The following is a 12,923-nucleotide window of genomic DNA, read 5'->3' as shown; positions in this document are numbered from 1 at the left end:
TATGACATTTATTTTGCAACTGGAAGTTTGTAACTCTCAATCTCCCTCCCCTATTACTTTTCTCCCCCAACTCCTTCCCCTGTGTAAACCACCTATTTGTTCCCTGTATCTATAACTATTCTTTGTTTTGTTATGTTTGTTCATTTGTTTTGTTTTTTAGATTCTACATATAAGTGAAATCATACAGTATCTGTCTTTCTCTGTCTGACTTCACTTAGTACAGTGCCCTCTAGATCCATCCATGTTGTCGCAAATGGTAAGATTTCATTCTTTTTTGGCTGAGTAATATTCCAGTGTGTGTGTGTGTGTGTGTGTGTGTGTGTGTGTGTGTGTGTGTTACATATTCTTTTTACTAGAACAGTGTTAAAGAGGGTGCTGCCTATGGTTTCTTGTAGAAGTTTTATGGCTTCAGGTCTTACCTTTAAGTCTTTAACCCATTTTGAATTTATTTTTGTGCATGATGTGAGAGAGTTTCCAGTTTGAGTCTTCTGTATGTAACTGTCCAGTTTTACCAACACTATTTATTGAAGAGGCTCTTTTTTTCCCATTGCATATTCTTGCCTCTTTTGTAAAAGATTCATTGACCAAATAAGTGTGGGTTCATTTCTGGGCGCTTTATTCTGTTCCATTGAACTATGTGTCTGTTTTTGTGCTAGTACCATGCTGTTTTGCTTACTGTAGCTTTGTAGTATAGTTGAAATCAGGGAGCATGATTCCTCCAGCTTGTTCTTTATCAAGATTGTTTTGACTCCTCAAGGTCTTTTGTGTTGCCACACGAATTTTAGAATTATTTGTTCTAGTTCTATGAAAAATGTCAAAGGTATTTTGATAAGGATTGCATTGAATCTGTACATTGTCTTGGGTTGTATGGTCATTTTAACAATTAATTCTTCCAGTCCACGAGCATGGTATATCTTTCCAACTATTTGTGTCTTCTTCAATTTCTTTCATCAGTGTCTTATAATTTTCTGAATATAGATATTTTACCTCCTTAGTTAGATTTATACCTAGGTATTTTATTCTTTTTGATGTGATTGTAAATGGAAATGCTTTCTTAATTTCTCTTTCTGATAAATCATTGTTAGTATATAGAAATGCAACCTATTTCTATATCTTAAATTTGTATACTGCAACTTTACCGAATTCATTGATGATTTCTAGTAGTTTTTTGATGGTGTCTTTAGAATTTTGTATGTAGAATATCATGTCAGCTGCAAACAGTGATAGTTGTACCTCTTCCTTTCCAATTTGGATTCCTTTTACTTCCTTTTTTTGTCTGATTGCTGTGGCTAGGACATTTTACTTTTTAAAATAGAGCTTCTAGAAAATTTTAAATTACATATGTGGCTCACATTAGATAATTTCCATTTTACAAAGGAAGACACAAGCTTCAGAAGGCTTGATTTACATGTGTTGCAAAGCCCAGGTGTGGAGGCCAGGGAATCTGCTCTAGAATTTTTGAGTAGAGAAGACTCCAAAAGGTATGCACTGCCCAGGCCCTTTGGCTGCGGGACAAATACTAGAAACTTCCATGCTCAAAGAGTCACATTCCCCTCTCTCATTGGAGTCTTGATCAACCAGCAGTACATCTTGCCTTTGAGTTGATGCTGTGACCCATGGACATAAGAGGCTCCCCAGAATGTCCAGACTGAACAGATACCACTATCTGATCTCCCCTCAATTCCAGGCCAGCTCCAAAGCAGTCCCCTCCCCTTCACCTCTCTCCTGGGCTCAGGCCCCAACACCCCACCACTTTCTAGCACACACTATGTGTCCACCCTGGTCAGCTCCTCCCTAGGTTTCCCAGTCCACAGGGAAGCCCCTCTCTCCAACCAGGGACACACCTTAGACTCCTCTCACCCTCACAAATTGCCAGATGCTATCTTTGGGCTCCACCTCCTATATCTCTCTCATCCAGCCCCCTCCCCCAACCCCTCCCCCCTGATCTGTTTCTCCTAGCCACTGGCCACCACCTCCTTCCTGCTGCCACTCCTGCCTGCCCACCTGCACTCCAGGGATCCAACCCCTTTGCACATCTGGCCCTGCCCCTCCTCTCCGCCAGATCCTTTCTGACTATTAGCCTTGGGATTGAGTCCCAGGCCCTCCTCCAGGGCTCCAGCCCCACGGGTCCTTCTTCAGCCCATCAATGCTCTGGGCTCTCTCTCACCTGGGAGCTTGCACGCCTGCCCTTCCCTCAGCTTCAATATGCGGTTCCCTTCTCTCTGTTGTGGAATACTGGTGGGAATTTAATTTTTTACCAGGATGAGGACATCACAGTGTGAGCTCGGGGTGGGGGTAGCTTTCCCCTTTTCTCCACCCCTGGGTCCCTGCCTTGCCCTCTGTATAACCCTCACCCATTCCTGCTCATGGCCGTCTCAACATACTGTGTTTGACTCACTGCCGTCGCCTCCCTGATGCCTAGAACAGTACTTGACATCACACAAGCACTCAGTGGGTATTTGTTGCATGAAGGAATGAATTTATTAATCATTGCATGGATGAATTGTCATGTCGGTGGCTTTGGTAGCTGGGTGGGGACAAAGGGAGATACTACATAAGCTGTAGCCAGTGCCTGCCTATGGCAGCAGGTGGCTGGAGGGAGAAGGCCATGTCACCTCCAGCAGGCTGGGTCCTGATTTTAATGGCCTGGCAGTGAGGTGCGTGCATGGCAGAGGCCTGCAGAAGAGGTAATGCTGAGAGGGCAGCTCTGCCCGCTTCTAATTATTGCTTGAGTCTTTTTGGCAATGCCAGCCGCCTGCCCCAGAGAGTTTGGTCTCATCGTCACAGTGTGAGCTCAGGGTGTGGCCGCTGCCACTGCCAATGGGGAAGACAAGAGGAGGTTCCCAGGGGCCTTTGGATCTTGGAGAGCAGAGGCAGCCCCAGGCTCGGACCATGCTCAGCTCCTGTCCTTCCTGTCCCCAGAGCAGCTGAAAAGTGTCCCTTGACTTGAGGGTCCCATCAAGAAGCCTCCAGGGTGGCCAAGGGGCAAGCCAGCTGAGGAGGGGGTGTCCACAGCCTCCTGAGGAGGTAGCCTCTGATGGTTTGGTGTCTGCTGACATGGAAGCCCTTGGGAAGATGATGCCCCGGTGGCTGGCTGAGCAAGTAGGCAGCTTAGGCTCGGAAGGAGGCCTTGACCACACGACCCTTCAGTGGCTGTGGCGGCCGGAAGTTGTTCACCATGTGGATTCTTTCATCATCCTCTGAGGTGAAAAGTAGGCTCCGGAACTTCTCCATCTTGAGAAGGCAGAAAAGATATTCAGGGTGTAATGGGGGTGCCATGGTCCTCTCTGATCCTAGACTCATCATCTGGCATACAGTGTCCAGCCAGCTCTGCCTCTCACTCCTCTTGCCCTTAGGATTTGTCCCCACTTCTCCCCATTCATTTTCTCTTTGGGACCCCAACCTTAGTTACTTACTAAAGAGTAAGTAACTGTTCCACCAAGTTTCAGTTCCAATTCTTTTTAGCTAAGAATTATCAGCAAATGCAGCTTTTAGATTCTAATACAGTAGGGGTGGTCCCAGGATCCAGGGATCTCCTCTTCCAGCCTGTGTTCAGGTCCTAATGAATAACAATCAAGCTGATTCCTACCCAAAACTATAAACATTTATTAGCAAAAGATGGAGCCTTGATGGTGGACACAGGCTGTAGCTGGCTGGTTGGGAGAGTCACACTGCCAGGGCTGTGCTGGAGTGCCGCCCTCCCTCCACCTGATGCTCTGGGAGGACTCACCTGCCTCTCAGAGATGCTGATGGGCTCCCGGAGCACAATCCACGTGACACTCTCGCTCAGTGGGGGCGTTGTCAAGGAGCCGGGGTAGGTCCAGTAGTGCCAGCTAGCAGGCAGGAGGCACTTGGGATTGAAGCAGCTGAACTGGGCCTTGGTGCCCTGCGACAGGGTGGGGAACCCAGGAATCAACATAGATCTCCCACCAGGATCAGACCAGCAGCCTCCACACTCATTTCTGTCAACAGGATTTAGGCTTATCCTTGGCCCATTGATGCAAATTGTGGGCAAATGTCTGTGATCCCAGACGACATCTCCCAGCCTGGGCCGGGCCCTCTCTACCCATCCCCTTGTATGTAAAAGCTGTGGCTTCTGAAGCCCTTTGGGCACCATTGTCTCTCCCTTCCTTCAACAGCCCTTAGGGGTGCTGCCTGTTGGGGGACCATTAATGTGACAAGCATCCTATCAATCCTATACCTAGTGCATGCTGGGCACTCAGTGGGGCCACTGACCCTGATGACAAGAACTGAGTTGCAGGGCATTGCAGGTGCTGACCTGCGTCCTTCACCTTTGCTGCCAGAATGGAGGAGTGGATGGGCCCACTCTATGATCTAGCCTCTTCCTCCCCCGCCACCAGGCTGCTCTGGGTCAAGGGCACAGTCCCCTGGTCTCACCTTAAACCGAACCATGTAGAGTGCATCTGTCAGACGGTTCATGCTGGGGTGCTCGTCCCCCGTCTGTCAGGGAGAGGGTAATGTGAGCCCAGCACCCACTGTGTTCTGGAACTAGGGGTGGTTCCAGGCCTCCCGTGCTCCTCTTGACCCCAAGTAAACCAACTCCCTCACCTCTAAGAAGACACCAACCACAGCCAGGCCATCAGGTGCTGAGGCCGCCTCCCCAAAGGTGCTGTATTTCTTGGCGTTCCAATGAACCAGGTGCAGCTATAGGGGCAACAACAGGTGCTTAGTGCCTCCCAGGGGTCATGGGAGCTCAGAGCCAGACTTCCCTCACTCCCACCAGACTCCTGGTTCCTTGGGCTACACATAGCATTTACCCTGTTCTGGGCCTGGAGGTACAAAAAAGAGCCAAGTGTGGGCAAGGGTTCATCACCTGCAGGTCAGCATCGGAAGAGGTCGGGGAAGATATGGCCGGGCGATGGCAGTGCATTCAGGGCCTTCAATGCCAGGCTTCAACCTTGAAGCATTGCCAGCAAGGCCATGGTGGGACTAGATTTGCCCTTCAGAAAATTCCTTCTGGACACACGGCCTGGGACAACAGTGGGTAGGGCTCAGGTGGAAGACCCTGTGCTAGGGGTGGGTGGAGGGTGTCTCTCCCAAAGGCCCCTGGGTGACCTCACTCCATCCAGAGCTCCAGACCAGGCACCTGTCAAGCCTCTGATTTGCCAGGCCCCTACTCCTTCCCCAAGTAGTAAAGGGATTCAGGTAGCGGAGGGTCTTACCTCGCTGGGGAATGACTTGCCATCCACCGTGTGCTCTGAGCCCACGCTGTGCTTCTTGCCCCAGTGGAAGTGGAACTGCTTGAGCCGGTAGGGCCCATCCAGGGGGCCCCCAGTCACCACTGCGGGTAGAAGAGGGCTGTGTAGTGATTGGTGTAGAGAGAGCGGCAGCACCATGTCAAGGTAGTACGCAGGAGGGGGATAAACTTTTTGTCTGGAAAACTCCTTGGGCTAAGTCAACTTGGATCCTCCCCACCCAGTTCCCCATGCCCTTCACTGGGCCAGGGCAGAAATCCTGGAAGCCTGTAGGTGGCAGAGGAGTCTTGTACCCACAGCATATATGTCTCCACCTGACCATCATCCCCACTCCTGCCCAGTTTCACATGGAAGCTGGTACCTTGCCTCACAGGTCCCCATTGTCACTAACAATAGATCTCCCATGTCTGGAGCCCTGACCCAGCCAGGTCAGAAGATTTCTTTTCTGAGTCCTCATAGTAGCTCATAAAGGACAGAACCTATTATTATTCCTATTTTATAAAAGAGGAACCAAGGCACAGAGAGGGCAAGCCATTTGCCCACAGCAAGGCACTGAGCTAGGATATAAGCCCGCATCTACTTGACGAGTCCAGAGCCCAAGGCTCTAACCACCAAACTGTGCTGTCTCCCCAGAACCTTGAGCATCCCTAGGACCTAATGTTGTCCTGAGGCCAGTTCCTGAGGGTCCCCACTCTAATGGTCAGGCCCAGGTACCACCAATGTCTCTCCTGCAAGGCCTCTTTGGCAGGCCCCACTTATGCTGGTTTTGTGACTTTCCCACTCTGATATGCAGTGAGCTGGGGCCATGCACAAGGCCTCCTGGGACTGATTGAATTTCAGCTGAAAGGGATCTGGCAGTGGAGGGAGCCCCAGCCAGGCCTGAATGTGAGCCCCTGGATCAGGTGACGGCCCTGGGCTCAGAGTTCCACTAGACCCCTCCAGGACGGCTGACCTGGGCAGGGCTTTGCCCACTGTGGGCCCCTTGAAGAGTAATACAGCCTAGAGGCCCCTTCTTGCTGCCCTGCCTTATCTGAGAAGCTGAGCTGTCCATGGCAACGCTGGCGGTTGACAAAGGGAGTCTGGGGATGGTGGCTGTGGGCAGGGGCCCAATCAGGCTGCCCCATTCTAGGGAGGCAGCAGCAGCTAGGCCTGATGTGGCCTGTGCGGGCCCACTCTTCTGAGCATGCCCCTGCCCAGGGCTCCGCAGTGCAGAATCTTAGAGTGTGAACTCCCTCTCTAACCCTTGAGCTTAGCTCCCTTAGCCTTCTCCCTCTTTCCTGACCATAGAACACACTGCCGTTCACTGTGTACTTACCATGTGTTCAGCACTTTGCAGACACTAACCCCCACAGTGATCTTGAGGGGGACACATTGTTAACCCTTTGACCGGATGTGGGACTGAGGCTCAGAAAGGTAGGTATCCTGCCCCAGGTCAAAGAGCTACTGAGTGGCAGAGCCCCAACTGTCTCACTCCTAAGCCCACTTTCCTCTCTCTGGTCCCCGGCCCCCTTAGGTCTGGGCATTCTGGTAGGGAAGGAACCCCAGCCAGGCCTAGAAGTGAGCCCCTGATCCAGAGGTGGGCTTTCCCCCACCAAGAGTGAGCTACTCATATCTGAATTGAGTCCTCAGTGCCCTCTGAAAGCTATTTAGAAGATCCAGCCATTTGAAATTACTCCGTCATAAACAGTGATCTAAGGTCATCAAGAGCCCCATGTCCCTCCCCAAAACTCTGGGTGAGAGGCTTTTCTTAAAATTCAGTACCAGGGAATGCTGTGTCTCTCTTCTGAGGCTCTGTTAGGTTTTCTCCCTTTTGGAACAAGAACTAAAACTGATCCTCTTTCCCTTTTTTCCTAGCCTACCAGGGAACTCAGGGCTAAGCAAAATGATCACTCCTATCTGGCTTTCCTCCTCTTCTCTGCCCTTTGATTTTCTATTTGAAACTTAAGTTCTCTTGAGTGCTTTAATTGTGTGTGGAGGAGGTGGGATAAGGGGAAATGGGGGCAGAGTTATCAGTCGCTTCCTTACATAAGAGACTCTAACAGTTTCCCTCCTTGCCCTACTCCACCCTCACAGGCCTGGTCATAAGGACAGAATCCCTTTACTAAGGAGGACTCCTGAGGCCTCTGTCCAGGAATTTCTCATGAAAGAATACAGACTCTAATCCCAGAGCAAAGAGACCTTGGAAAGAGTTGCCACAAGTTCCCACTGGCCTCCCTTTGGCCCAAGATGGTCAGAATCTTGAGGTTGTGGGTGGGTTAGAGAGAAGACCTTTGGAGCTGGACCAGGTTGGTTCTGGCCTTCCCCAGCTCACTATGTCTCTGCTTGCCCATCTTAGAGGCAGGTTCTTGAGGGGAATAAAAGAGCTACCTGTGAACTTAGCAAGGGGCCTAGCACACAGAATGTTTCAGCTCCCTTCTCTCTCTGCTGGACTTGGCCAGATCACACAGAGAGGAGGGTTTGGCCTTAGCCACACAGCAGGTCAGTGATGGGTCAGGGAGTGAAAACAAACCCAACCTAAAGCACTAAATGAAAGAGAAGGAAGAATATTAGCATTTCTTGAGCATCTGCTGTATGCCAGCACCACAAATGTCACTTCAGTTCTTTATTTTTCCTCTCCATGATCCTAGGAAGGAAAATAAGTCATAATGCTCCCATTTTACACACCAGGAGACTGAGGCTCAGCCCAAGGCTTCACAACTGGTAAGAAGTGGAGCCTTCCTTCCCTACCACAGCGTGCTGCCCCTCCTGAGCCTACCCAAAAGAGGGTTAGGACCCCAGGGGGAAGGGTGCCAGGGTCTGGCAGGGGCCACTTACCAGTTCGATCATCGCTGTCATTGAAGTCCACCTGGACAGAGTGGCCATTGTTGGTGATGCTGAGGGACGTGCAGGACTCATAGGAAAGCTCTAGTGGCTTAAGGCTGGGCGAGTACACAGCCTGGCTGGACACGATATTGATTGGTGACTGGCGGTCTCCCTGGGCAATGGGATACAGCTTGTGCCAGTGTGAGGGGCCTGCACGCAGGGAGAAGGCAAGGATTCAGGGAAGCCTGGATCTCTGGGCTCCAGGCTGAGGCCACCTGTAGGGGATAGTCTCTGTGGTGTCCTTTCAGAGCTTAGCCCCTGCTTTGGCGCCACGCAGTCTGGAACTCCAGTCCCACCTCTGCCACTTCCCCTCTCAGCCTCCATTTCCTTGTCAGTGAAATGACCTTACTAAAACTCACCATGCAGAGATGATAAGAGGCCCAGAGTGGTAACTCATGGAAGGGAGCATGATACAGCTACAGGCTGAGGGGCCGTTCTGGGCAGTGGATCCTCCCCAAAACTCAACACATGATCAGAGAAGCCCAGAGGCACCCAATGTCCCTGACCTGACCCTACCAGGTATCTGGCCTCTTCTTGCACCCTGGCCATGTTCCTGTTGGTGTCTGTGATAATAATAACTAAAGCTCACATCAGCCTCACTTTGGCTCTGTGACATGCATTTGCTCCTTGTGAAGCAGAAACAAGCGTGATCCCCATTTCACAGATGAGGAAACTGAGGGCCACTCACGCATGTGCACACGCACACTTGGGCACTGGTATAAACACACTGTGTGTACATACACCACCCCCAACTGCCCTCCCCAGGCACATTGCAGGTCTTTCATGTGTGCACACATATGTGCACAGTGACCTGAGCTCACTGCACCCACAGCAGCCAGACCCAGCAACACACATTTGTACAAACACACATGCAGCCCCACCAACTACATGTGACACACACATACACACCCTCACACACAGATAGCCCCTATTGCAAACCCAGGTCTTCACTAGGATACTACAGCAAAACATGCTCGTGCACACACACACACACCTGTCTGCACACCCACGGGCACCCACCACCTGCCTCCCAGAGGCTCCATCTGCAGCCGAGAGGCTCAGCATCTCCCTGGGGAACATCCTGAGATGCAGCCTATTTTTAGAGCTACTGCCGGCTGGTGCTTCTCTTCATTTTTTGGCTTCTTAAGTTTTCCTGAGAAAACAGCAGCAGGTGCCGACAGAGCTGTGTCCCCAATGGATGACTCAGAATCGTGGCCCAGACCCACTGGTTTATTTTTGAAGTCCTGTGAGCATGTCACATGCTGGCACCATCCATCATCTGTCTTCCCTCCCTCAGTGTCCCTGAGTGGATGACCCAAGTCTGGAAGAGAGGCAGAGGCTTGAGGGTGGCTGGCCATGAGACAGGCCCTATGGGATGCCAATGCTCGGAGCTGGTGGGTAGAACTGGAAAGAAGGCTGGAGTCAGAGGACTGACTCTGAGGGAAGCGCCCAGAACCTGCCTTGTAACAGATGCTGGGGGAAAAATGGTTTTCCATAGATTCTGTCAATCCGTCCCTTCTCTGCCTCTCTCCATCTCTGCTGGTCTCTGTTGTATTTTTCCAAACGTCTCTTTCTAGCTTTTGCATGGTCAGATCTAGTGTTCTCTTGTGTGCTTGTGTTGCCAGAGGGGGACAGAGACACCACAGCACTTCCCTAACTCCTTCTGGCCAGTTGCAACCTCCTGATCTCCAGACTGTAGCCCAGGACCCCTACCCACCCTCACAGAATACCTGCCTCTTCCCAGAGAAGTGGGGATGGGGGTTATTCCTTCCACCAGCACTTTCCCTTCTCCCTGCCACCACTTGCCTTGCCTCTGTTTTCTCCTGGTGGCCAGGAGCTTGGGTCCTCATTGTTTACCTTGATGAAGGCAATAAGGGTATCCCACACCTGCATCCCAGCTTGCTAAGAAATAGCCCAAAAGGAACTGACCTGCCCCAGACCCACATTCAAGCCATCTGGCTCTCACCTCCTGCCTCTTCTCCTTTCCTCTGCATCCTAAGGAAACTGAGGTAGGATCAAGGAGCTATTCTCCTGGTCAGAACAGCAGGCTGGCGTGGCCCACGGGCTCCCATGCCTCACACCAGGATGTGTTCATTCTGACCGATGCAGACACATCCGTGCTCCCCCAAATGCCCCCTTACTTCACTTCACATACCTGCCCACACACGAAAGCTCGGACACTTAGGCGGGGACACTGTGCCGGGGACACAGCGCCCTTGCCCACGCAGAGCCCGGCTCCCTGGAGGTCCCAGCACACACGCGGTGCGCGCTCCCCGCACAGACACCGCTCACAGCGCTCCGCCCAGACCGCCCCCCGCTGCCCCAGGCCACCTCCATCCGCTGCGCACGCCAAGGGGCGGGGGTAGTGTGGGTTGAATGAGTAAGTCTCGGGTTAGGTCCGAGTGCGCGCGGCAGTCAGGGGCTGCGCGGAGGAGGCGGCAGGACGTGCTCAGCCATCGGGTGGCTCGCGGGCGGCGGGGCTGATTGGGGCACAGAGTGGGCTTTGCGCCAGATGCAGGGGAGCCAGGGCTCGGGCCCAGGCAGGAGGGCCGGGTTCTGGGGCTGGATGGGAGAGGGTTCCCGGTCCGGCCTGGAGGATGGGGTACTTGCGGGTCCCGCAAACCCATTTGAGCACGAGGGTTGGGGCGAGTCTCAGCGAGTCGAGGCGGGCCAGGGTCTGTGCCTACCGTCGTTCTGGCCGTAGCCCCAGCCGTGGTGGCCGGTCATGCCGCTGCTGTCCACGCAGCCGTGCACCTGCCGGCTCGGCTCAGTTCTGCTCGCCCGGGCTGCGGCTCCGGCCCCGCTCACTGCCGCGGAGCAGCCTCTTAAAGCGGCGGCAGGCGGGAGGAGCAGTTCCCAGGGGATCCGCCCCCCCCAGCCCCCAGCTGAGCGAGAGAAGCCGGCCCTGCCCCACCCTCGCCCACCCGCCCGCAGGCCAATGGAGCCCTGAGTTGAGATGCAGGGTCAAGGGGACCTAAACCTCCCTCTCAAACCCCTCACTGCCTCCAGCCCTAGTCGGACCACTCTCCTTCCTTTCCTCCAGCATGTGTACAGTCCCTGGGACAACCATGAAACTGCCTAGGCTGAGGGCCGCACCTGTTTCCCCATATCCCATCCTTTGTCCCTCAGTGGTAAATCCCACCACTGGGGACCTGGGCTCTGGGACCTGAGTCCTCATGGATTGGGGTCTCCTTTAAACTGCAAATTGCACTGACCATCAAGTGTTCAGAAGTGAAGCTTCCCCTGTTTGCCAGACACTGTGGCAGATGCTGGGCCAAGTCATCCAGCCTAGGGTCCTTGCTACCATCTAACCCTCTCAGCCTCCCCCCCAACAACGGGTGGTACTTCCACCAGCCCTGTTTCACTGAGTAGAGGACTGAGGCCTAGAGAGGTGAAGTGACTTGCCTGAGGTCATCTAGCTAGAGAGTCAGGGATTTACTCCCAGTCTGTCTCACTCCTGGGCTCTTGTGCTCTTGATCACTTCTCATTGGTGCTAGGGGCAAAGGGGTCCTGTGGGTGTGGGGATCTGGGAGCCCTGGGGTAGGGGGAGGGCTCAGGCAGGATCAGCGCTTCAAAGGGGGAGTCGGGGGATTTGGCTTTAGCCAGCAGGCATTAAGACGGACAGACCCACAGACACCAGCTGGCTTCCCCATGGAACCAAGTATGAAGCCCTGCCTCCCACCCTCTCATTCTCTCCTTTGCTTCCTCCTTCTGTCCAGGGCTCTTTGCCTATCCCTCTACAGCCCACTATCTGTCCCTCCTTTCCTTGCCTCCACATGACCTTAAGCACACCTGCTGGGAGCTCAGGCCCTCTACCCTGCACTCAATCTCAGTGTCTGCCTAGGCCCAACATTTTCCCACCCACAAGCCCCAGTCCTTGCTGTGCCCTCCACCTGGGACGTCCTCTGTCTTCCACCCACTGGCTCCACGGGCCCAGTCTGATTCATCTTAGGGTGTGGCCTTATGCCAAGGATAGGGCTTGTCTCTGACTAGGCCTCAGCAGGCGGTTTGGGGAAGATAAACAGATGGGTGGGTGGAAGGACAGACAGATGACCCCACCCAGGAGCCTGTACGCAACTGGAGTTGAAGGGCTGTTTGTAGAATGTCTGCTGCTCCGATCTCCACCAGAGGAGACTATTTCAGGCCCTGCTGTTGGCTGACCTTGTGAAGGAATCTGCCATCTTAGCTGCTGGGCTCCCCTATATACATGTGGCTGTCTCGATTTCCCTATCCTAGGCCCTGAACCCCCAGTTCCCCAAGTAAAGATGTGGAGATTAAGTGACAACTGGTTGGCTGGGCCAAGGTCAATCAGTGACTTCCCAGCAATGCCGAGCTGCCCTTCTCTGACACAGGGGCCCTGAATGTAAATCTAACCATAGGGTGAGGTCAAGGGACTCATAATAGACATGTAGGGGGTGGCCACCAAGACCAGCATGTGATAGAGGTTGCAGTCTTGTCAAGGCCCCAGGTTTCCAAACCAGAAATGTTATCTTTAGACCAAGAAGACAAAGGCTTGCTTTGGAATGAGATCTGTGTTCACCTCTCAGAAGAGTCAGCCACCCTTCTCCTGCAGAAACTGCAACATTCTCAGGGCCTGGGGATGGGCCCAAATGTGTCTGCTTCATTGACCTACTTCTCTCTCACGGGGACCCAGATCTTTTCTGTATTTATTTATAGTATTCAAAACATTGGCATTAATTCTATAGTTTTGAATCCAGCTTCATTCGCACAGCAACCCCATTTTAAGGATGAGGAAAGCAAGGCTCAGAGAAGTTGAGCTAGGGTGCACAGTGAGTGACAGAGCGAGGATGAAAACCCCGGGCTGCTGAGTCCTGTTCTCAACAT

At 52.8% G+C, this 12,923-nt stretch overlaps 1 protein-coding gene across 1 annotated transcript; it reads right to left on the bottom strand.

The window, feature by feature from the left end:
- Nucleotides 1-2,458: 2,458 nt before the first annotated feature.
- On the bottom strand, nt 2,459-11,191 carry CA7 (carbonic anhydrase 7). Its single transcript, XM_032488182.1, has 7 exons — nt 10,766-11,191; nt 8,031-8,228; nt 5,184-5,302; nt 4,570-4,665; nt 4,399-4,461; nt 3,731-3,886; nt 2,459-3,234 (listed from the first exon to the last, which is right to left on the bottom strand). Exons 1-7 carry the CDS (start codon nt 10,803-10,805, stop codon nt 3,112-3,114), a joined length of 795 nt encoding a protein of 264 aa, XP_032344073.1. The 5' UTR covers nt 10,806-11,191; the 3' UTR covers nt 2,459-3,111.
- Between the last annotated feature and the right edge of the window lie 1,732 nt (nt 11,192-12,923).

This window comes from Camelus ferus, chromosome 9 (genome assembly GCF_009834535.1).
Source record: "Camelus ferus isolate YT-003-E chromosome 9, BCGSAC_Cfer_1.0, whole genome shotgun sequence".
NCBI lineage: Eukaryota > Metazoa > Chordata > Mammalia > Artiodactyla > Camelidae > Camelus > Camelus ferus.
Note: the sequence above shows the minus strand (reverse complement) of the source record. Positions and strands in the feature narration are given on the sequence as shown.